The 25,466-nt window shown below is 46.8% G+C and overlaps 1 protein-coding gene across 2 annotated transcripts in view; it reads right to left on the reverse strand.

Moving 5' to 3' along the window:
- The window catches only part of DLGAP2 (DLG associated protein 2), a 145,032-nt gene that overhangs the window by 73,018 nt on the left and 46,548 nt on the right, over positions 1 to 25,466 (reverse strand). For both annotated transcript variants that reach the window (XM_033177716.1, XM_033177724.1), the window contains exon 3: positions 2,723 to 2,870. In XM_033177716.1, the coding sequence (XP_033033607.1) occupies positions 2,723 to 2,870 (148 nt within the window). The remainder of the gene's footprint in view (positions 1 to 2,722; positions 2,871 to 25,466) is intronic.

The following is a 25,466-nucleotide window of genomic DNA, read 5'->3' on the forward strand; positions in this document are numbered from 1 at the left end:
CTACTCGGGAGGCTGAGGCAGGAGAATGGCGTAAACCCGGGAGGCGGAGCTTGCAGTGAGCTGAGATCCGGCCACTGCACTCCAGCCTGGGCAACAGAGCGAGACTCTGTCTCAAAAAAAAAATAAAATAAAATAAAATAAAATAAAATGATCCGTTCACCCAGACCTTCTGCCGAGACTCAGGACACCCAGACCTCCCACCGAGACACTCAGGACACCGGGACCTCCGGCCGAGACTCTCGGAACACTCAGAACTCTGCAGGAAACCCAAGCAGAGTCCAGCTACTGAGGTTCCAACGAGGAAACGGCGTGGACATAAGCGCCTCTCACAAGACTTCAGTTAGATTGTTAATTCCCTTTTTGTGCTTGAGAAAAAATTGAGTGTTAAAGATGAAGGGCAAACTTTTAACCAACTTTGGTTTGTCACCAAATTCACATCTCCCCAGAGCCCTGACGTGTTAGTAATTCCAGATGTCCCACCCTTGACCATGGGAAACGTCCCCCCTCCTTCCAGAATTGTTGGGTCTCATGGCCTACGGCTGCACAATCAATTAGTGGAAGTCTATTTCTGGATGTGATACAGTTTCAGCTACTAGTAGTGTTCCAGAATTATTTTAAATAACATTTTTTTTTTGAGAATTCAGAACTGAGTTCAATTTAAAGTAATGCCATAGAACTCTGCATAGGAATGACTTAGAATTCAAAATTTCAAAGTCGTTAAATAAACCCCCAAGCACCCAACTTGTCTGCTTAACCATTGTTTCCAATGTCAATCTTTTCAGATAGAAAAAGATGTGAGAAAATGTTATTTTTACTGACTTATTTTTGTAGATACCATCTTGGGTTCATCAAGGGCAAGATGATGAGAGAACTAGTATATTTAGCTTATGCTTACCCCCAAAAATGACGACGAGTCGCAGAGAGCCTCTGAAAGTTTCATAAAAGTCTTTAAAGAGGTGTGAGATCCATTTAATTGAAACTCGTTTGTGGAAAGCATTAGAGATGAACGTTCATACCTCAGATGGGATAACTTTGCACTTCTGTTTAAACCTTTTGTTGGGTTACATCTGATTTTTAAAGCTGTATTTTGGTAAACCAGGTTATATCAACTGAAACGGAAGGTGACAGGCTTTAAAAGAAGAAAGTCTGCTTTATCCTCATCTCTGTGTAGGGAGAAAGTTGTTAAAACGTATCACTGACTTTCAGTTACTCTGTTCAGTTAATTAGTGTCTCCCAAAATCATCTCGGACTTTGTGCTGAAATAGAATGTTTCCTCAATTATTAAAATAATTACAATGATCTAGTTGCTGAGGGTCAGTTGATGTTATTGTTTGCAGGGGGCTGGAGGGCCCACCATTCCCATTTGCCCAGGACTTGAGTGCAGGGTTAGGGATGGTCTTTCCTTGTCGTTGGGAAAAAGAGTCAATGCAATTCCTGCCGCAGATGAGAACTTAATCCCATTTCTGGAAGGAAAGAAGTAACTGGGTAGACAAAAGAGGCGGTAGCCTTCTCGAGTTGTGGACTAGGAAAAACCTTAATAGTTCAGTGGAAAAAGTTCCGAGTACAACTTTCTGATGAGAAAAAATCCTGCGAAATGAATAGACTCTACCTCATGAGGAATTTAAAGTCTGTGGCAAAAGAAAAGACTCACGCTTACTGAGCCCCAGGGACGCTTCCAAGAGCTCACAGCATGGTGTGCAGCCAGGGGGACTTTCGTGCCCAGAATCATATATTAGTACTTATTGTTATCATGGTAATAATAAGCACTATTGTTTTTGAGTACTCAGTATATACTGGACTCTTTACTTAATAATATCCAAAATTGACTGTGTACTTATTTTGTCAGGCTGTGAATGGCATCCTGGGAGGGCACGGAAAGCCCAGGCTAATCCCTACTCCACAGGAAGTCGGAGAGAATGTTCAGTCAGCTCAGGCTCTTAGTCCCTACTCCACACGAAGAGAAACTGTTAGGTATACAAACTCAAGGTCAACTCAAGCCCTGTTTTCAGAGGCATTTAAATGAGTAAGCAATATGTGTAATTAAAAGGATAAAATTTCGATTCTTCTTTACCATATAAAATTGGATGATTAGACTGAAGGACACCTGCCCATTTTGTCACCGTGCGTTCTCAGGCCTGTCCACCACAGGTCGGGGAGCAGGGGGGCCTCCCTTTCACAGCCCCTGTGTCTCAGGGACCTGATTTTAATACCACCCCTCGCATGGTGCCCAGGGACCCTTCTCCGGGCCACTGTGGCTGTCCTGAAACCAGCCCTGCGTGGGAGTGGGCCCGACCGGTAGGACTCTGTGAGTGACACCAGGCCCTCCTCTCACAAGACTTTCTGAGGCACAATTCAGAGGACACAGCTGAAAGCCGTGCTGCCAGAGCCTTTCCCTAGCCCCCTTTTACAGGAAAAAGAGCCTGGGAAGAAGGAAGACAGCCTGTGCTTTATCAGCAAGAGAGGCCAGGATGACCAGCCTTCCGGTCATTGCTTCCTCAGAAAAAATCATCGCAAAATGACACGGAGTTACACATGTCAAAAAGAATAATAAGTCCGTGAGTCTTTGATCGGTCAGAACTAATTCCAGGCGGAACCGCCTGCGGCGTGGCCTTGCGCAAGCGCTGCTGACGGGAGGGCAGTGCCGCTGCTGCCTGCGCACAGGGCCTCTGTGCCAGCCTGGCTTGGGAGACTGGACCCCAGGGGAAGGGTGAAGGGACCCGACCTGGCTCACGCAGCTGGCCTGGCTCAGGGTGCTGACGGCCCTCATGTAGCTCTGGTTCCGGGAGCGGAATTTCGGGGAGTTGTAGTTCGCAGCGGGGTCCAGGCTGTGGCCCACAGGCACGTCGCTTGCAGCTTGCAGGTAGCTTTGGCTACAGGAAAGAAGAAAGGAGAAAAGGCATTCTGTGAGCACCCACCGCAGGGCAGAGATGGGACCGACCGTCCGACCCACACCGAGAGGCTGGTACCCACCGCAGGGCAGAGATGGGACCGACCGTCTGACCCACCGAGAGGCCAGCATCACATTTCCAGCGGAATGTCTGTGTCTTTTGATGGGTAACTTTGCCTTATGCAAATATTCTGAGATTCACATTTACGATTGTGAATTTCATCAAAAGTAATAGGGGAGGCTATTTACAAAATTGCCTTTGAAACCTGAGATTTTATGGCCAGGCAGTGAAATTAAGATCATTCCATATATATTTTTTTAAAGTGCTGAAAGCACTAGTAACTCTTACTGCATAATAGCAAACTCAGCTCCTGAATTTACGCCAAAAAACTGAGAGTTTCATAAAAATTATTAGCTCTCTGGCAACTTTATGTATTTAAAAAATAACAGAAAAAATACAAGGCTCACTTTCAGTTTTAACTTATGCAAAGCTGTCCAGATTATGCAATATCGGCAAATATAATAGGAGTAGGCTGAGTGAAATCCATTTTATTTTCATAATGGTCATTTACTTCCAAACTCCCTTAAAATAAATCAGCGTTCTCTGGTCTTCCTTCTTGCCATTTTGTGAAATGTTAAAAGCATGGAAGAACTCTGTGAGTGTTTGGCAGATCAAAGGTCTGGCTTAGCTTAAATTTCTGTCTAACTGGACCACTTTCAAGTTTTATCAACAATCTTTCCACAATGCAGTAAAATTCATTTCATTTTATCAAAAGCTGTAGAAATGTGGACAGAAATGACTAATTATTCTTCTTGCCTGTTTTGGATCATAATAGGAACATTAAATACCAGTGCACAAGCAGGTACATAAAAATGTATATAGATGTTAGGTGGATGATTCTGACTCCAGAGCTGGGCATTAAAGTACAAACTTTCTTTTCAAAGTAAACACTTGGTGCAGTTTTTCTCTGATTTACTTCAGTCTTTAAAAATGGAATATCAGAGAAAAAAACTGGACTCCATGAATTCTTATTAAGTGAAGCTTATTCATTATAGATTTAAAGTCATTCTTTCTGCTAAATATTTTTGCTTTAAAAGAAAATGTATAACATATTCCAGCTCCTACCTATCTTCCCCTCCCTGACTTAGACCAAAAAAAGGAAAGAGAGAGAGAGAGAGAGAAAATGAAGGAAGAAAGGAAGGAAGAGAGAGAGAGAGAAAAAAAAAAAGCAAAGGGAGAAAATTAGTTTTGAGCCAATTCTAAATTCACTATGTATGAAGCACATGGTCTTCATGTCGATGCCCGCCGACTCCCACTACACCTGGGCAGTGGGATGGGCAGCTCTGCTGCAGATATGGGGACCTGCACCAGCACCAGCAGGGGCCCTGTCCCCTCCCCTCCTCTGTGGATCCCCCAGGTCACCTGCCAGTGAACACAAGGTGAACAAACACGGACCCCTGACCTTGGCTGTCACCACCCTGAGTGCACAGGTTCCACAGAGCGGCAACATGTCAACAGTATCCTGAGATATGGTCGCAAGTTTGAGGCTCAGGTTGATGGATGCGTGGACTCATTCTGCAAGACACCACCACTGGCTTCCTTTGAATGTGTCCACGTGCCTGTGCGTGTTTAATACAGGGTCATGTGCAGGGCACGGAGCCCCGAGCTATGGAGCCCAAGCTGTGTGGCCTCAGGTGGATGCCAAGAGCCCTGACTGAGGCTCTTAATTTGATTCACCTTTGTCTTTGCAGAAACATAAACTTCCTGCATTTCTGCTCTCCTTCTGTGCTTCCTTGAGATTGCTGGTTTCGTAACCTGCATTTCTACCAATCAGCACTTTCTACCAATTACCAATTTTCTTCCAATACAACAGCCGTCCCTTCTGATTAATACCACCATTTTGCATTTTAACATTCTCAAATTGAGGCTGCCTTCTAGACTGAGAAAACCTAAAAGAAGGATTCTCACCCTCTGGATCTGTTGTCTAAACAGCGCGTGGTATGCGAACGAAGGGATCACTTCGAGCCATAGCTCATCACCCTGGCGGTGGCTGCTGGATGGCCCTCACAGGTAGATCAAGGCGCTTCGTGAGTCTATGTTTCAAATACGTATTCTCTCAATGATTCTCTTTATTTCAAAATGGGGTGTGACACGTAAATGTTGCCACTGAAGACAGCTAATAATTTTTTTTTAAAACATGGACTCACAATAGCTAACCTTTTCTAGGCACGATTACGCCAGAGATGCTAATAAGTGTTTTTGCATTGTCCTAACACAGTTAATTTTTACATTAGTCCTATCAACCAGGCCTCTTCCCAACCCTCCTCCTATGAATGCAGCATCAGAAGCGCACTGGTGTCAGGTCACCACGCACTGGTCACACTGGTGCCAGGTCACATGCACTGGTCACACTGGTGCCAGGTCACCATGCACTGGTCACACTGGTGCCAGGTCACCATGCACTGGTGCCAGGTCACACACACTGGTCACACTGGTGCCAGGTCACCACGCACTGGTGCCAGGTCAAGCACTCCAGTCTTGGGCGGGGTGGGGGCAGCGCTCCCTTCTGAGTCCAGGCGGCCTGACTCTGGAATTCATGCTCTAAAATCCCAAGGTCACAGCTGCTGAGTCACAGGACTACGGAGCCCAAAAGATTCCATCCTCTGACACAGACATTTTAAATAGTTAAAAAATAACAAACAAAACCTTAGCATCATTTGGCTTAAGAGGCTTTTTAAAAAATATTATAATGGCTTAGCATGTTATCATTCAGAGTCCCAGAAGCCCAGGTTCCTCACAGTCACAGATCAAAACTCAAGAACTAGGACCGGGGGCGCCGATCAAGATGGGGGGATGCACCCTCCGGCGGCCCTGCCACATGACACACGGTGACGCCGCCAGCACTGCGTGCTCCCGCGTGGTGCTTCCCCCTGAAAATCCCCCTCGGACATCCCAGGGCATTTTGAAGTTGACTTTCAGCCCCTTTGGTTATCTCTCCAAGTGGTAAAATTCCTACAGCATCCCAGGTGCCAGAAACGGAAACGTATTTTGCTGTATACACTTAGTAGCTCAAAATTTTTTCTTTTTTAATAGTGAGTTTTCTAGAATAACACAGAAATGTTTTTGTTCTAGTTTTGCCTTTCAGATGTTGCTCCCCTTAGCTTGTCATCCACACACAGGCAAGAGGGCAAGCCGTGCAGGTGAATCCACAATCCCCAGAGAAATGCAGGATTCCTGGTGTTCAACCTTGTTCTCGCCATGTGCGAATGGTTCCAGAGCTGCTTGCTGAATCCTGGCTCAAAACCTCCTCTGTGACTTAGGTCACTGTGTGAAAAAATGTACATAACAAAGAGTACCCCTGAAAGGGCCTCTGACCCCAGCTGTTTAGATCCATCTAAACATGCTTGAAAATACACAGCGTAAACCATCTCCTTTGTTACCTTGGAAAGCAGTAAGGATTCTATGTAGGTTGTGCTAAGGAGACATTTAAGAATTTTTTTTTCCATACTAAATGCATTCATTTGAAATACAGAGAGCATCTTCTCATTTCTATAAATGGGATCTGACAGGAGAAGCTCCCAAATATAAAGAAGTGTTGCTTTCACTGCACTCAATGGAAAATGGAGCACGCTAAACAGTGCCAGTGAAACAGACATTCGTGTGCACACGCATGTGTGTGCTGTGTGTGCACGTGTGTGTAGTATTCCACCTGCAAAAAGGAAATTCTTAGACCATCTTTCAGTACACATTTCAAATAATATCACAGTGAATGACTGGATTTCAGAAAATGGCTTCTTTCCTGATTATTTCCACATTCAGGGTAAAAAGTGTTCTTGAGCTTTCTGTGCCCTTGCAGGAGATGAAGGCATGCTTGTTCCCTAATTGCACATTTTTGGGGGAAAACCACATTTGCACCTCACTGTTGGTGCCCACATCTGGGCTGCCCCACGGTTACCCCGACAACCCTTCTCTGGGCTCTTGACTGCAGAGGCTCGGAAACGCCATACCCTTGCTTGGATGCCCTCCTGGTGCTGACAGTGCCTCCGAGGTGTGACCCCGCTCCAGCTGGTGAATCCATAGAGCACCTGCTCAGTGGCTTCTGAGCAGACGGCCTTCTCCATGCTGACGACTGCTCTTCCCAGAGCCCATGGCAGGTGGGGCTGCAGTGGCTGACTCAGGGCCAGCTGAGAGTGAGAGCCAGCATACTCTGATGCATGAGGCTGGCCTGGGTCCCAGCGGGGCTGACCCCAACCCAGTGTGGACAACTTCCTCTGGCTCTCCTCTGCCCTGGTCCCAGTGCAGCTGACCCCGACCCAGCTGGACCAACCTCCTCTGCCCTGGTCCCAGTGCAGCTGACCCCGACCCAGCTGGACCAACCTCCTCTGCCCTGGTCCCAGTGCAGCCGACCCTGACCCAGTGTGGACAACCTCCTCTGGCTCTCCTCTGCCCTGATCCTAGTGCAGGTGACCCCGACCCAGCTGGACCAACCTCCTCTGCCCTGTTCCCAGTGCAGCTGACCCCGACCCAGCTGGACCAACCTCCTCTGGCTCTCCTCTGCCCTGGTCCCAGTGCAGCTGACCCCGACCCAGCTGGACCAACCTCCTCTGCCCTGGTCCCAGTGCAGCTGACCCCGACCCAGCTGGACCAACCTCCTCTGCCCTGGTCCCAGTGCAGCCGACCCTGACCCAGTGTGGACAACCTCCTCTGGCTCTCCTCTGCCCTGATCCTAGTGCAGGTGACCCCGACCCAGCTGGACCAACCTCCTCTGCCCTGTTCCCAGTGCAGCTGACCCCGACCCAGCTGGACCAACCTCCTCTGGCTCTCCTCTGCCCTGGTCCCAGGGCAGCTGACCCCGACCCAGCTGGACCAACCTCCTCTGGCTCTCCTCTGCCCTGGTCCCAGTGCAGCTGACCCTGACTCAGCTGGACCAACCTCCTCTGCCCTGGTCCCAGTGCAGCTGACCCCGACCCAGCTGGACCAACCTCCTCTGGCTCTCCTCTGCCCTGGTCCCAGGGCAGCTGACCCCGACCCAGCTGGACCAACCTCCTCTGGCTCTCCTCTGCCCTGGTCCCAGTGCAGCTGACCCCAACCCAGCTGGACCAAACTCCTCTGCCCTGGTCCCACTGCAGCTGACCCTGACCCAGTGTGGACAACTTCCTCTGGCTCTCCTCTGCCTTGGTCCCAGTGCAGCTGACCCCGACCCAGCCAGGACAACCTCCTCCAGCTCTCGTCCACTTGGCTATACCCATCCTTTGCTATAACCAGGGCTGGGCAGGTTTGCAAGGATGTGCCACCAAAGGCTTCCCAAACAGAAAACAAGAAGGCATCTCAGTAAGGTGCACCTGCCACGTAAGTCTGGGTGCTTGGAAGTGCAAGAAAGGCCTTCCACAAGATAGCAGGAGTTGCACTTGTGTAGTTGACAGTGTGTTGGGGACAAAGACTGGAACATAGGTATTTTTAATGCAAAATGCTAAAAGGAAATCTAGAGCATGTGCCAGCTTGGAAGTGGGGAGTGAGCACTGTTTGTCTGGAGAGCAGAGGGTAAGCGGGGAAAGGCATTCTGGGAGAGAAGTTTGTGGAAGCAGAGGGGGAAACTGAGGGACACCCCAAAGAGCTTGATGTTTATGTCACAGGCAAAAGAAAAGTACTGCAAGTTCTTGATCAGGGACTTGTGAGTTGGGAGCTCAGGAAGGTCCCTGTGCCTGGGGCTTGGAGGATGAGGAGCCTGAATGCAGGAAGTGGTGCCCTGGACACAGACCCCGAGAGGCTCCGCGCAGACCTGAGCTGGGGTGGTTTCGCATGAGACACCAAAGGGCTTGGATTTTAGGGACACTAAGCCCAAAGGAATGAGGAATGTGTTAGAGCTGAGATGATTCCAAGGCACGTAGACTTCCCAACAAAGGCAAGATCTATGCCAGGAAGAAAAACAGGTTTTGGAGGCTGGACCTGAATTTGATCTGGATCTGCTGATTCTAAGGCACTTCCAAGAAGTTTGTGAAAGAACAGAGCAAACGAGACGGTCAGGGCTGTGAACCTCTGAGTGCTTCAGAAGTGAAGTGTGGAAGACGTGGGGCCGTGAGGGTCACGCAGCAGAATGGTGGAGGAGGCCTCCCGGGTGAGGCGGGGCCTCGAAGGGAATCCGGGAGGAAAGTGAGAGGGTCGTGGGGCGGGGGAGGCTCCTGGGCACCCGTGGGGCAGGAGGAGTCCGGCCACGGATCAGACACTGAGAAATCAAGTGGAATGAGATGGAGAAAGACTGTCGGATGGAGCAACCCGGGGTCATTTTCAAAAAAGACGGTTTCAGTGGATCTGGGTGCAGAAATGAGATTGCAGACATTAAAGGAAGAAAATGCAAGCATGAATGGAACTTCTGAACAATTCGTCAGGAAAGAGCAGTGAGGACAGGCGATTTGAGAAAGGCTGTGAGTTTTCTTGGATGGGAGGATGAGACAACATGAACATTGATTTTTAGAAGGTGAAGATAAGACACCATGGAAAAGACACTCAGAGAGGATGGACTGGGATCACTTTTCCTGTCTGCAGGACATGCTAGGCTGAGGCCAAGGGCATGCTCGGCCGTGAAATGTGCTGTACAGGTCGGAAGTAACATGGCACGCAGACGGCAGTTTGCATGCACAGGGGAGCACGCGTGTTGATGCCTGACCGCCCACGTTCGGATCCTGGCTCAGCCACTTGCCAATGGTGTCATTTGAACAAATCTCTTAATCTAAGCAACATACAATGAGGACGGGAGTCACAGGACATAACTCATGGAGTTCTGTGAATATTAGGCAAGAATGTAGCATGTAATACAAATATAATACATAGTAAGCACTTAGTTAATATTAACACATACTATGTTTGTTTCATTTGTCTTTGAGAGACCTGTATTGTGACTCCAGATGTTGGCATTTGGTAGATGTCTCAGAAAGAACTGGTGTGAACATTTCAACTGTTTACTTTTTATTTTTGGAAAAGAACAAGGTAAACTCACCAAAAAGAAAATTATTTTTCTTTCTTACATAGAAATGAAACAGAAAAATAAATACCCATTAAATTTTATTAATTGAGAGAACACTGATAGACAGTGAAAGGCACAGGTAGGACTCAGTGAATTTTGACAGATGTTGACTATCTGTGGCCTCCACCCCATGTCCTCATGGGCATTTTGGATTGTCATCTTTTTATTTTAGGCCATTCTAATGAAATTGAAGTGCTATCCCATTAAAGTTTTAACTTTCACGGACTGGATGACTAATTCTTATTGGACATTTGTGTGTCTTCTTTTGCAAAGTAACCTTTCGGCTTTATGCCCACTTTTGTGGGGTTGTCTTTATGTTCTTGCTTTGTAGTTCTTTATACATTCCGCATTCAAGCCCTTTGTCAGATAGATGTTTCCCTGATTCTATGGCTTACCTTTCCATTTTCTTAATTGTGCCGTTTAATGAACAGAATTTAAAGATTTTGATGGCTAGAGTCTCTATTCTGTCACATGGATCTATTTTGTCTATTTGAGTAGTTCTTAATCTGGGGCGATTATGCCCTCAAGGGACATCTGGTGGTGTCTGGAGATATTTTGGGTTTGCCACAACTTAGAGGAGGGTGCTACTCGTGTCTGCTGGACAGAGGCCGGAGATGCCGCCAAAAGTTCCTGCGGTGCACAGAGAGCCCCCAACAAGACAGAACTGTCTGGCCCCAAATATCAAGAGTGTTGAAGGTCCAGAGAGTCCCCAATGAGAGAAAATTGTCTGGCCCCAAATATCAAGAGTGCTGAAGGTGCACGGAGAACCCCCAACAAGAGAGAATCACCTGGCCCCAAATATCAAGAGTGCTGAGGTTGAGAGACCCTTTTCTATTCTTACATGCATATCACACTGTCCCAATTAGATGTAACACAAGTCTTGAAATCAGATTGCGTGAGTCCTCCAACTGTGTTCTTTTTTATCGAGGTTGTTTTGACACTTCTAGGTTCTTGCATTTTCACATATTTTAGAATCTTCTTGTCAGTTTCTCTAAAAACTGAGGTTGCTTGAATCACATTGATTCGCCTGAAGTCGCACTGAATCCATATCTCAGTCTAGGGAGATTTCACATCTTCACATCACTGAGACTTCCAATGCATCACAGTCTAGCTCTCGATTTATTCAGATGGTCTCTCTTAGAGCACCACAATTCTATAGCGCTGTGGAGATGTTTAAAACTAATTGCATTTTCCAATTATTCATCATGGGTCTATGGAAATGCAATGGATTTCTACCCATTTCATTCATGTCTTAGCCTTGACGAATGGCGTGATCTGTTCCAGGATTTGATTTGTAGTTTCCTCAGGTTTTCTATGTAAACAATCATGTGATCTAAGAATAAACCTGGAATATAAACATGGAAGGAGCTTCTTCCTTTTAAACTTGGTGCTTTTTCTCCTCTTGTTTGCCTTCTGTGTCTGGCAAGGACCTCCATTAGAATGCTAAGTAGAGGAGCTGAGAGTAGGCATCCTTATGTTTTATCTCATCTTAGGGAGGGAGTTAAATGTTGCACCCTTAATGCTGACATTTTTCCCCCAGGGTTAGAATTGTAGCCTTTTACTTACTTATTCCACTTACTTTAATACACTTATTATAATGACTGGGTTGAAGTCTACCGTTTTACTGTTGTTTTCCATATGTCCTATTCATATATTTGGTCCTCTGGTTTCTTTTTGCTTTCTTTTGGGTTAATCAAATATTTTTAATATTGAGCTTTAGCTCTTATTGGCTGTATGGCATAGTATTAGTATTTGAGTGTTGCTCTAGAGGTGTGCTGTCCATTAAGGTAGATAATGGGAGCGAATTAGACTTAAGAGCTTCTACATAGCAAAAGAAGCCATCAACAGAGTAAACAGAAAACCTACAAAATGGAAGAAAATATTTGCAAACTATGCATCCAACAAAGGTCTAATATCCAGCATCTATAAGGAACTTAAACAAATTTGCCAGCAAAAAACAAGGTGGGCAAAGAACATGAACAGACACTTTTCAAACGAAGACATACATGTGATGAACAAGCACATGAAAAAATGCTCAACATCACAAACCATTAAAGAAATGCAAATCAAAACCCCAATAAGATAGTATCTCACAGCTGTCAGGATGGCTATTACTAAAAAGTGGAAAAACAACAGATGCTGTGAGGCTGTGAAGAAAAGAGAATGCTCATACACTGCTGGTGGGAGCATACATTAGTTCAACCATTGTGGAACGCAGAGTGGCAAATCCTCAAAGAACTAAAAACAGAACTACCATTTGACCCAGCAATCCCATTATTGTGTATACACCCAAAGGAACAGAACTCATTCTACCATTAAGACACATGCACATTCATTGCAGCACTATTCACTATAGCAAAAGCATGGAACCAACCTAAATGCCCATCAGTGGTAGACTGGATAAAGGAAATGTGGTACATGTACACCACGGAATACTATGCAGCCAGAAAAAAGAATGAGGTCATGTTCTTCGCAGCAACATGGATGGAGCTGGAGGCCATTATCCTTAGCAAACTAACACAGGAACAGAAAACCAAATACTGCATGTTCTCCCTCATAAGTGGGAGCTAAATGATGAGAACACATGGACACAGAGGGGAGAACAACACACACTGGGGCCTCCTGGAGGGTAGGAAGAGGAAGAGGATCAGAAAAAATACCTATGAGGTGCAACGCTTATTACCTGGATGATGAAATAATCTGTACACCAAACCCACATGACATGAGTTTACCTAAATAACAAATCTGAGCCTGTACCCCTGAAACTCATGAAAGACAAAAAGGATGGTAGCCACATGTGGATACATGGATTTAAGCTAAAAATACATTCCTTAGCTTTTATTTATTTGAAAAGTCTTTTTTTGCTCTCATTTTTTAAAAGGTATTTATGCTGGGTATAGTATTCTGAATCGATAGACATTTTTGATCACTTTAAAGACATGATTCCATTGTCTTCTGGCTCCCATTGCTTCTGACAATAAGTCAGTCATAATTTTCTAATTATTCCTGTGTGTTCAGATTTGACCCCTTCCTCAGTTGTTTTGTAGATTTATCTCTCTCTGGTTTTCCACAGTTTAACTATTTTGTGACTAGGTATGATATTTTTCTATTTATCTTTTTAGCGTTCACTCAGCATTTTGGGTCTATGGATTCTTTTAAACCAAATTTGTAAAATATTTGGCCACTGTTTCTTCAAAAACTTTTGCCAAATTCTCCCACTTTTCTCCCTGGTTCTCTAATTATATGTATGTCCCTTCACTTCTTCTTATTACACATATTACTGAGGCTCTGTTCTTTTTTTTAATATCTTACTTTCTTTTTTTAAATATCTCTACTTTCTTCATATTTGACAATATCTGCTGGTTTATTTTCAAATTACTAAGCTTTTATCCTGCTCTCTCAATCCACTCTTAAACCCATCCCATAAATTTTTCATTTAAGACATTGTGGTTTTCTGTTTTTGAAAATTCACTTTGGTTCTTTCTCATGGCTTTCATTTCTCCATCTAGTCATGCATTAAGACCTTCTTTTCCTTTAAGATCTTTAATCTTGTAATAGCCATTTTTATATCATTCGTAAGACCTTACAATGGCTGCTTTAAAGATCTTTCCAGGGAATTGTAACATTTTTATATCATTCATAAGACCTTACAATGGCTGCTTTAAAGATGTTTCTGGTGAATTCTAACATTGAGGTCTTCTCAGGCTTTGTTTTGAGCACATCAGGTTTTTCCTCGCCTGTGGGTTTCACATTGCTACAACTTTGGCCTCTTTTTGGCATAAAGGACACAACTGGAGGAGACCCTGGCACCTGCTCCCTCCTCCAGTGTGTGCTAGTTTTGGTTGTGGCCAGTCCTCCTGAGCTTTGGGTGTTTGGCTCATGTATTGCTGGGGCGGGCCTGGGGAGGCTGCAGATGGTTTACCCGGCCCATGCACTTGGTGGGCTTCAGCCTCCAGACTGGTCTTCACCATCGGTGGTCAGCAGCTGGACACTAAACTCTTTGAGTGGTCCCCAAGTGTTAATAGACTTTGGGGTTCCCCTCTGTGGCTCCACCCCTTCTGTGCTGACCCCCACCTCTTCTGGCAGCCCCAAATCCCATCCTGTAACAGACACATCCAAGGAGACTGCGGCTGTCTGCTCCAGTTCCTACTGCCCTCCCGCGGTGGGTAGCGAGGGGGGTCAGAGGGAGCTCACAGGACCGTGGTCAGCCCTGAGTGAGTGCAGTGCCTTTCCTTTAAAATGTGAATAGTCTCCACTTCCTGCCCAACTCTGCTTTCAAACAGGAGGGCATGGGTGTGCATGTTCGTGTGTGTGCATGCATGTGTGTGGGCATGTGTGTGCGTGCGTGTGTGTGCATGTGTATGTGGGTTCCACAGTTCATGTCTGTCTTCTGTGTGAGCGTTTGTTCAATATAAGCTACTATCCAAGAGCCAGAACTCCTCCTTATTACATTAAAAAAAAATCGTGTCACCAGGGTGAGCATCTGTCTGTCCTCGGTTCGGCCAACCTGCATATCAGTTCTGCTGCTTTGGTGGTTGCTTTGGGGAGCCCAGCACTGTAGAGGCAGAGGCTGCACCACTGGGGGCCTCTGCCTGGGAGGTCTCCTTTCCCAGACTCCCCGGAGCTCGTGTGGGCACAAGGTCCTCCGGTAAGACATGTTTTCTCCACACCTGGAGGTGATGCTGGCAACACAAAGTGGGGTCCGAGTTGTTGATGGCAGCCATGGCAGCGGCCACCTCCAGTCCGCCGGGTGTCTGTGGTCACATTCCAACTTCGGCACCCTTCGTCCTGCCTTTGGTACCAGCAGCACTGACTGAGGTCTCTGCCAACGTGGCTGGTGATTCTGTGTTCACTGAGGCAGTTCTGAGGTGAGATTCCCCCTCTGGCTGCAGAGGACCCCCAGCTGCTCTCTTGCCTGACTGCAAATGCTCAGGAGACCCCAGCTCTGTGCCATCCGTTTTTTTTTTCTTGCCTATGAAGAGTTGATTTCTCCATCTGCTGAAGGTACTGGTGGGGTTTGTGAAGGACTCCTGAGAGTATGTGATGATCCACCATGTCCCCTAAGCTACAAGGACTCAGCCACCGCTGAAGCCAGGGCATCCACTTGCAGTGAACCAGCCTGGCTCTGCCGAAGGCCCCCCGAGGCCCATGTTCATGGAAAACACTGACGGGTCTGAGACCTGTCAGGTTACACATTGCAAAGCCTGGCCTTATCGTTGATATTTGTACTGGGAATAGTTGATGGAACTAGAATGGAAGGTAGCAATTGAATCCTTTGGCATTCAACATTTTTGAGGCTTATTTTTAAAAAATTCAATTTGCTAATCTTTCTCTATGATTTGTTTTTCCAAAAAGAATACAGAGGAGGCCAATGTGAGTGAACTGAACACGCAGGGTTGACATGAATTCGGAAGAATGGAGACCCACATCTGTCCAAACCAGGGCAGAACAGGTTCTCGAAAAAGGGCATTCACTGCTGCTGTTAAAATACTCTTCTAATATATGTTAATTTAGAAAATGAGTTATGCATCTATCAAATACTTCCTGGGCATCATTTATGAAGGCATCGCCTTTGTCCTCATGGAGCTGGCTGTGCAGTGTAGAAATTTCAGTTGAAGTCAATTTTCTAAAGGATATATTTACAGATGCCCGATGTCGATCTAAAAATCTTATTTTTCTCAAATTGCTTTATATTTCCACTGTGAAATGTATTTCTAAGAAAAGATAGCAATATTGTGCTAAGGAGTATAAATTAGATTCCCTCTGAGAAAGGACAGTGACTTAAACATCAGAAAAGATGTGATGAGCATTATGGAAATCCTCCAGTCGTTTGTCCTCCAGGATATCGGTGTCAGTATATACATACTGATGAACATACAAGTTTTAAGACAGATGAAAAATCTGCTCTTGCTACAAAATTGTGTCTCTATAAATCTTTAGAGATTAAAGAACATAAATCAGATTTTTAAAAATGAGGGAGAATTTTTATATAAACATGTATATGAAAACACATAATACAATAATATAAATCCCAGCACTTTGGGAGGCCGAGACGGGCGGATCACGGGGTCAGGAGATTGAGACCATCCTGGCTAACATGGTGCACAGTGAAACCCCATCTCTACTAAAAAATACAAAAAACTAGCTGGGTGAGGTGGCAGGCGCCTGTAGTCCCAGCTACTCCGGAGGCTGAGGCAGGAGAATGGCATAAACCCAGGAGGCGGAGCTTGCAGTGAGCTGAGATCTGGCCACTGCACCACAGCCTGGGCGACAGAGCGAGACTCTGTCTCAAAAAAAAAAAAACCAAAAAAAAAACCACAATAATATAATGTTACATATGCAACTCATTTATATTTTTAATATTATATGTAATATAGCCACTTTGAAAAACAGTCTGGGAGTTCTTCAAAAGGTTGAACATTGAGTTATCAAGGACCCAGCAACACCATTCCTTGGTATATGCCCAGGAGAAATGAAAACATGTGTCCACATAAAAACTCATACAAGAGGCCAGGTGCGGTGGCTCACACTTGCAATCCCAGCACTTTGGGAGGCTGAGGCAGGTGGATCTCTTGAGCTTAGGAGTTTGAGACCAGCCTGGGCAACATGGTGAAACCCCATCTCTACCAAAAATACAAAAACTTAGCTGGGTGTGGTGGCATGCATCTGTAGTTCCAGCTACTTGGGGGCACTGAGAAGGGAGGATTGCTTGAGCTCAGGAGGCGGAGGTTGTAGCGAGCCGAGATAGTGCCACTGTACTCCAGCCTGGGCAACAGAGTGAGACTTCATCTCAGAAAACAAAAAGAATGATCACAGCAGAGTTATTCACAATAGCCCCCAAAAGGAAACAACCTGAGTATACATCCATGATGGATGGGTAAATAAACTGTGGTCTATCCATACAATGGAATATGGCTCCATTATAAAAATAATTGCAGTTCTGACACATGCTGCAATGTGTATCAACCTTGAAAACATTATGCTAGAAGCCAGACACAAAGATCCAATCTTGTGGGGTTCCATGGCTATGACAGTGAGAATGCAGATGAGCGGTTGCCAGGGGTTGGAGGAGTTAGGGGAAGCCGGGAGTGATGGTACAGGATTTCTTTTCGGTGTGAGGCGAATGTTCTAAAATGGATTGCAGTGATGTTCGCACAACTCCATAAATAAACTAAGGACCACTGAATTGTACTTCAAGTGGATGAATTGTATGGTACTTAAATCGTATCTCAATAAAGGATGAAAACAAGATACGAAGAGCACTCTATATAGCGTTGCGTCATCTGTAACTTGAAATGAGCTGTACGCTCAGAATGTAGACTTGAAACTAACTTTCAAAAACAAATCACTGGTACCTTCAGTTCGTCTTCTCTCTCGGGCTTCAAGGGAGGACAGTGAGGGAGCTCTGAGGCAGCAGAGTTAACAATAATTCATTTTCCACAAATACTTTCCTTCTTCACCTCTCATTTGGTGCTGGTTATGATTCTCTGCAGAAGGTATTATAACCTTACTTTAACAAGAGGTGAAAGTCTTCACTTAGAGGTGACAGGTTCTACAGCACAAGCTCAGCTGAGATTTGAGCCTGAAGGCCTTCCGATTCCAAATTTGGCATGTGTTGCCTTTGTGGCATATTGTAAACATTTGCCATGGATTATTACAACTATATGATAAACTAATAATTCAGACAAACACGGAAATGAGTCAACATTTAATTCCAGAGTGGGGAGCTGCAGGCTTCGGTTCTCAGCCCTTCATGGATGCTGTGGGCTTGGACAGTTAGCAAAGGCTGTGTGCTCTGTTTTCTCCCTTATAACAGGGAACATAACATCAGCAGAGACACGGGTTTGCTGAAGGGGATGACTGTTGAAAGGAGCAGGGCATAAAAGTCTTAGACTGCTAATTGAAAAGATTTCATCCTAAAGAGGCACTTAGGCCCACAAGAATGTAGCATGTTTCTAAAGCTCATGGCTAAGTAGAGGCCGCTCTCACTAGAGCCCTGGATTCTCGCATTCACGAGAGATTCTTGTGATCATCTGCTTCCTTCAAGTCGCGAACAGAAAACGTCAGGGGAATATGGAGACTGCTTTGCTTCTCAAGCATCTCAAGGTACGCGCTCTGAGGGCCCTGGTGTATTCACTTGAGTGGCGATGGAAGTGCAAAACAAGTATGTAACCATCTTCGGCTGAAATCGGTCCACTCCCCTGAGCGTCAGGGAGCTGTGTCCAGAACACAGAAGTGGAGGCCAGGAGGTCTGGGTCTGGGGCTTGCATTTGGTTCTGTCATCCTCGCTGCATGAACCTGCCCTGAGCGGCAGGGAGCTGTGTCCAGAACACAGAAGTGGAGGCCAGGAGGTCTGGGTCTGGGGCTTGCATTTGGTTCTGTCATCCTCGCTGCATGAACCTGCCCTGAGTGGCAGGGGGCTGTGTCCAGAACACAGGAGTGGAGGCCAGGAGGTCTGGGTCTGAGGCTTGCATTTGGTTCTGTCCGTCCTCACTGCGTGAACCTGCCCTGAGCAGCAGGGGACTGGGTATGGGGCTTGCGTTCGGTTCTGTCCGTCCTCACTGTGTGAACTTGGGTAAGTCACGGATGCTGTTTGCCCAGTTTCCTCTTTTGACAATGGAAGCAATGATGGTGTCTGACCTGCATTATCAGGGGCCAATGAAGTCAGGTAAGCCGATGGCACCGAGGCTGGCTGTAGGGTGGTGCGCCCTGCCTGGCTTCTGGAACTGTTGCTTCCAACAACAAAACGACTGCACTATCTTTATCCTGTTACATCACAACTGCTCCACACATGATGCCAAACATCGGACCTTTTCTGCAGCAGCTCCTGGCAGATGCTAAGTGCAGTGATTCTAACCCCCGGCCTACCACAGAGAAGCTGTGATTCTACCTATGGTATCTTCATTATTATTTACATCTAAGCCATTTATGTTTGAGTTTTTTTCTTTAAACAAGTACATTGCTTTTTTCTTTATAAATAGTTTTGACTGTCATCAGTTTACATTTAAAGGCTGGTGTTGGAGCAACAAGCAAACATATTGGATGGTTTTGAAATCCCAGTCTGGATCACAGCCTCCTGTATGCTTGTATGTGATGTAGATTCCTGGATCACAGTCTCCTGCCTGCTTGTATGTAATGTAGGTCCCTGGATCAGTCTCCTGCGTGCTTGCATGTAATAAAGATTCCTGGATCACAGTCTCCTGCCTCCTTGCATGCAATGTAGGTTCCTGGATCACGGTCTCCTGCGTGGTTGTATGTGATGTAGACTCCTGGATCACAGTCTCCTATGTGCTTGTATGTAATAAAGATTCCTGGATCACAGTGTCCTACATGCTTACCTGTAATGTAGATTCCTGGATCACAGTCTCCTGCGTGCTTACATGTAACATAGATTCCTGGATCACGGTCTTCTTCTTGTCTGTGTGTGATGATGATTCCTGGATCACGGTCTCCTGCCTGCTAGTATGTAATATAGATTCCTGGATCACAGTCTCCTGAGTGCTAGTATGTAACATAGATTCCTGGATCATGGTCTTCTTCCTGTTTGTGTGTGACGTTGACTCCTGGATCACATTCCCAGAGATGAAATTTAGAAGGGTGGGGTCAGCCCCAAATCCTCATTTTAAATAAACATTCTAGGTGATTCCATTCCTGGTGGTCTATGGGCCAGGCCACACTTTGAGAAGCATGGATCTATTTGGATGGAGGGATAGGGTGCCCCACTGAGGTGCTGTTTAGAGAATCTGAATTTTTGTCCATCTCATCTGCAAATCATAATGAACACCCCAGTGAAGCATCTCTCCCTAGTGCTGGGAGACAAGATTCATATTTACATTTTCAGCAAACTCCAGTGCATTTGCAGCAAGGTCCCTGCTCCCCCAGTTACCCAGCAACGTTTCCAGGAAAATGATTTCTGAATCCATTTCGATACCGGCCATATGTGAACAGGGTCTGCAGTGTCCACAAAATGAAGAAGGGTCCTTCATCTTTGTAGCTGTTCACTTAAGTGTCTTTAAGTACATGTTCTGTCCCAGCTGTGTCTTGGGCATCAGAATGGGAATGTGTGGCTGCAGCTTGCCTGACTTGAGGAGAGGAGCAGACAGTGGCTGGGGTGTGTGGGGAGGTGGCTGGAGGAGCTGCAGGACTCAGAAAACACCTCACGTGAAGGCAACTTGAGTTTAATAATTTGCATGGAATCTCACCAAATATTAAGCGGTCAAATATGGAACAGCAGTTTCCTGCCAGGAGGATGTGTGGGGAGGACAATGTAGTCAGGTTTAGAAGCCTGCAGATCCCTCCTCAGCCCCAGTTCCATAGGCAAATAATCCCCAAGATGGAAATACTGACTGTCCCAGCTACTATGAACTGGATCCTGGGCCCGTCACAGTGTGGAGGAGACACCAGGGGCAAAGTCTCTGCTCTCGTGCTAGTGTGAAGAGGTATGTCCGCACACAAGCAAAGCAATGCCTGAGAACGATGTCATTGACTTGCCTGCACAACCTAACAGAACGAAGGCCCTGCCTCTCACCCTGACCAACTTGTGCAGAACTAAGACCCCACTTCCCAACCTAATCAACTTCTGTGGAACTGAAACCCAACCTCCCATCACAACCAAGCTCTGCAGAACTGAGACGCAGCCTCTGCCCTAACCAAGCTCTGCAGAACTGAGACGCAGCCTCTGCCCTAACCAAGCTCTGCAGAACTGATACCCAGCCTCCTCTCTAACCAGCCTCTGCAGAACTGAGACCCAGCCCCCACCCTAACCAGCCTCTGCAGAACTGAGACCCAGCCTCCACCCTAACCAGCCTCTGCAGAACTGAGACGCAGCCTCCGCCCTAATCAAGCTCTGCAGAACTGAGACCCAGCCTCCACTCTAACCAGCCTTTGCGGAACTGAGACCCAGCCTCCACCCTAACCAGCCTCTGCAGAACTGAGACCCAGCCTCTCTAACCAGCCTCTACAGAACTGAGACGCAGCCTCCACTCTAACCAGCCTCTGCAGAACTGAGATGCAGCCTCCTCTCTAACCAGCCTCTGCAGAACTGAGACCCAGCCTGCTCTCTAACCAGCCTCTGCAGAACTGAGATGCAGCCTCCACCCTAACCAGCCTCTGCAGAACTGAGACGCAGCCTCCACTCTAACCAGCCTCTGCAGAACTGAGATGCAGCCTCCTCTCTAACCAGCCTCTGCAGAACTGAGACGCAGCCTCCTCTCTAACCAGCCTCTGCAGAACTGAGACGCAGCCTTCACCCTAACCAGCCTCTGCAGAACTGAGTCCCAGCCTCCATCCTAACCAGCCTCTGCAGAACTGAGACGCAGCCTCCATCCTAACCAGCCTCTGCAGAAATGAGATGCAGCCTCCACCCTAACCAGTCTCTGCAGAACTGAGACGCAGCCTCCACTCTAACCAGCCTCTGCAGAACTGAGATGCAGCCTCCTCTCTAACCAGCCTCTGCAGAACTGAGACCCAGCCTCCCACCCTTACAGACCCCCTCACTCTGTTGAATTCTCCCTCGTGGCACTCGACACCTTTAAGATGCTACACACTTCACTTTTTATTACTGATCACCTGTCATGTTGACTGCTTATTACCTGTCCTCCTCGGTGACGGGGTGGGAAGCACGAGGGCAGAGGTCGCTGCCTGCCATGCTCACGGCATTGTGGAGCATCTAGAGCAGCTCCTGACACATGGAGGAGCTCAAGAGACACTTGTGGAATGAATAAATGAATGAATGAATAAACTGATGTCACTCCTTCCTGCCCTGGTGGTCTCTGGGCTGGCAGAGGGTCAGCCTGGAGTAGCTGGTGCCATCTCATCATTGCCTGGGACGGTGTGAATGAAGCCAATGCAGGTGGGCAAGCCTGAGACCTGATGCTGGGGTGGCCTGGCCTGGCCTCCATGGACTCGGGCCTCCAGCCCTGGCCAGCTCTGGACAACGCAGCTGCATGAGTCAGTAAATTCCCTGTGTGGCATGGGCCTTTCACTGTTAAAGCTGGAGATTCTTAATAATGCCCAACTTTGAAGCAGCAGGCCGTAAAGCATGTCTGCATTTTTAAAGGAAGACCCCATTTCAATGACATTGATTAGTCAGAGCACACCATTAATTGGAAATAGCAACACTGTCTCACACTTTCTACCAGAATATCATTAATTAGAAATATCAACATTATCTTACACTTTCTACTAGAACACTTTTACTCCTCTTGTCATATTGGGCCATTCCACAAACATTAATATCGAATACGCATTGTGAATGATGCTGGGCATTAAGAACGTATCCATTCACTCACTCCCTCATTCACATATTCAACAACCGCAGGCCAAGTGCTTCAGTGCAGCCGGTGTGGCCGAGGTCTGGGATGCAGCAGGCAGCATGACTGACTGCTTGTGAGGGAGAGAGGCCCCTGCAGGCAAGAAGGGACCATGGACTGATCACTCTCACACACACTCACACACACACACATACCCCCTATTAAATTAAGGTTTTAGGATCAAAAGTGACTACATAGCTACCTCAGGTTGGGTGGTGAAAAAGTATCACTGAACTAGTGCTATTTAAGCTTATATATCAATGACTAATTATGCAAGGATTGAGAGGAACCATTTAGGGAGAGGAAACAGCAACTCCAAAGACCCTAAGCTATGAGAGAAGTCTGGGTGTTTGAGTAAATTAAAGACCAGAGTGGCGAGCGAGCAGACCGGGCTTGGTGACAGAGACGTTTGTGGGCTGAGGTGGAGAGGCTCCATTTCACTCTCAATGTGACAAACATCTGTCAGGGGGCTTTTGGGGACATGGTCTGATCTGTGTGTGAAAAGCCTGTAAAACTGCTCTCTGGGCAGGGCATCTCTGAAAGAAAGGCGGCAGCCCCAGTCAGGGGCTTACAGATCAAACTCCCATCTCCCTGGGACAGAGCACCTGGGGGAAGGGGCGGCTGTGGGCACAGCTTCAGCAGACTTAAACATCTGCCTGCCGGTGCTGAAGAGAGCAGCGGATCTCCCAGCACAGCACTGGAGTTCTGCTAAAGGGCAGACTGCTTCCTCAAGTGGGCCCCTGACCCCCGTGCCTCTGGATGGGGAGACACCTCCCAGCAGGGGTCGACAGACACCTCGTACACGAGAGCTCCGGCTGCCATCTTGCAGGTGCCCCTCTGGGACAAACCTTCCAGAGGAAGAAATAGGCAGCAATCTTTGCTATTCTGCAGCCTCTGCTGGTGAAACCCAGGCAAACAGGGTCTGGAGTGGACCTCCAGCAAACTCCAGCAGACCTGCAGCAGAGGGACCTGATGGTTAGAAGGAAAACTATCAAACAGAAAGCAATAGCATGAACACCAATAAAAAGGATGTCCACACCAAAACCTTATCCAAAGATCACCAGCATCAAAGACTAAAGGTAGATAAATTCATGAAGATGAGGAAAAACCAGCATGAAAAGGCTAAAAATTCCAAAAACCAGAACACCTCTTCTCCTCCTAAGGATCACAACCCCACCAGCAAGGGAACAAAACTGGATGGAGAATGAGTTTGACAGAGTGACAGAAGTAGGTTTCAGAAGGTGGGTAATAAATTCCTCCATGCTAAAGGACCATGTTCTAACTCCACGCAAGGAAGCTAAGAACCTTGAAAAAAGGGGTTCCAAGATGGCTGAATAGGAAGAGCTCCAGTCCACAGTTTCCAGCTGAGTGACGCATTTCCAACTGAGGTACCAGGTTCACCTCATGGGGGCTTGTTGGACAGTGGGTGCAGGACAGTGGGTGCAGCGCACTGAGCGTGAGCCAAAGCAGGGCGAGGCATCACCTCACTCCGGAAGCGCAAGGGGTCAGGGAATTCCCTTTCCTAGTCAAGCAAATCAGTGACACACAGCACCTGGAAAATCGGGTCACTCCCACCCTAATACTGTGCTTTTCCAAGGGTCTTAGCAAAGGGCACACCAGGTGATTATATCCCGCGCCTGACTTGGAGGGGCCCATGCCCACGGAGCCTCGCTCATTGCTAGCACAGCAGTCTGAGATCGAACTGCAAGGCGGCAGTGAGCCTGGGGGAGGGGCGCCTGCCATTGCTGAGGCTTGAGTAGGTAAACAAAGCAGCCTGAAAGCTTGAACTGGGTGGAGCCCACTGCAGCTAAAGGAGGCCTGCCTGCCTCTGTAGACTCCACCTCTGGGGACAGCGCATAGCCGAATAAAAGGCAGCAGAAATCTCTGCAGACTTAAATGTCCCTGTCTGACAGCTTTGAAGAGAGTAGTGGTTCTCCCAGCACGGAGCTTGAGATCTGAGAACGGACAGACTGCCTTCTCCAGTGAGTCCCTGACTCTCGAGTAGCCTAACTGGGAGGCCCCCCTCAGCAGGGGCAGACTGACACTTCATACGGCCGGGTACCCCTCTGAGATGAAGCTTCCAGAGGACGATCAGACAGCAACATTTTCTGTTCAGCAATATTTGCTGCTCTGCAGCCTCTGCTGCAAACAGGGTCTGGAGTGGACCTCCAGCAAACTCCAACAGACCTGCAGGTGAGGGCCCTGACTGTTAGAAGGAAAACTAACAAACAGAAAGGACATCCACACCAAAACCCCATCTGTACGTCACCATCATCAAAGACCAAAGGTAGATAAAACCACAAAGATGGGGAAAAAACAGAGCAGAAAAACTGAAAATTCTAAAAATCAGAGTGCCTCACCCCCTCCAAAGGAACGCAGCTCCTCGCCAGCAATGGAACAAAGCTGGCCATAGAATGACTTTGACGAGTTGAGAGAAGAAGGCTCCAGACAATCAAACTTCTCCAAGCTAAAGGAGGAAGTTCGAACCCATCGGAAAGAAGTTAAAAACCTTGAAAAAAGATTAGACAAATGGCTAACTAGAATAACCAGTGCAGAGAAGTCCTTAAAGGACCTGATGGAGCTGAAAACCATGGCATGAGAACTACGTAACGAATGCACAAGCTTCAGTAGCCAATTAGATCAACTGGAAGAAAGGGTATTAGAGATGGAAGATCAAATGAATGAAATGAAGTGAGAAGAGAAGTTTAGAGAAAAAAAGAATAAAAAGAAATGAACAAAGCCTCCAAGAAATATGGAACTATGTGAAAAGACCAAATCTACGTCTGATTGGTGTACCTGAAAGTGATGGGGAGAATGGAACCAAGCTGGAAAACACACTTCAGGATATTATCCAGGAGAACTTCCCCAACCTAGCTAGGCAGGCCAACATTCAAATTCAGGAAATACCAAGAATGCCACAAAGATACTCCTCAAGAAGAGCAACTCCAAGACACATAATTGTCAGATTCACCAAAGTTGAAATGAAGGAAAAAATGTTAAGGGCAGCCAGAGAGAAAAGTTGGGTTACCCACAAAGGGAAGCCCATCAGACTAACAGCAGATCTCTTGATAGAAACTCTATAAGCCAGAAGAGAGTGGGGGCCAATATTCAACATCCTTAAAGAAAAGACTTTTCAACCCAGAATTTCATATCCAGCCAAACTAAGTTGCATAAGTGAAGGAGAAATAAAATCCTTTACAGACAAGCAAATGCTGAGAGATTTTGTTACCACCAGGCCTGCCTTAC

Source organism: Trachypithecus francoisi, unplaced genomic scaffold (assembly GCF_009764315.1).
Source record: "Trachypithecus francoisi isolate TF-2019V2 unplaced genomic scaffold, Tfra_2.0 Contig01558, whole genome shotgun sequence".
Taxonomy (NCBI): Eukaryota; Metazoa; Chordata; class Mammalia; order Primates; family Cercopithecidae; genus Trachypithecus; species Trachypithecus francoisi.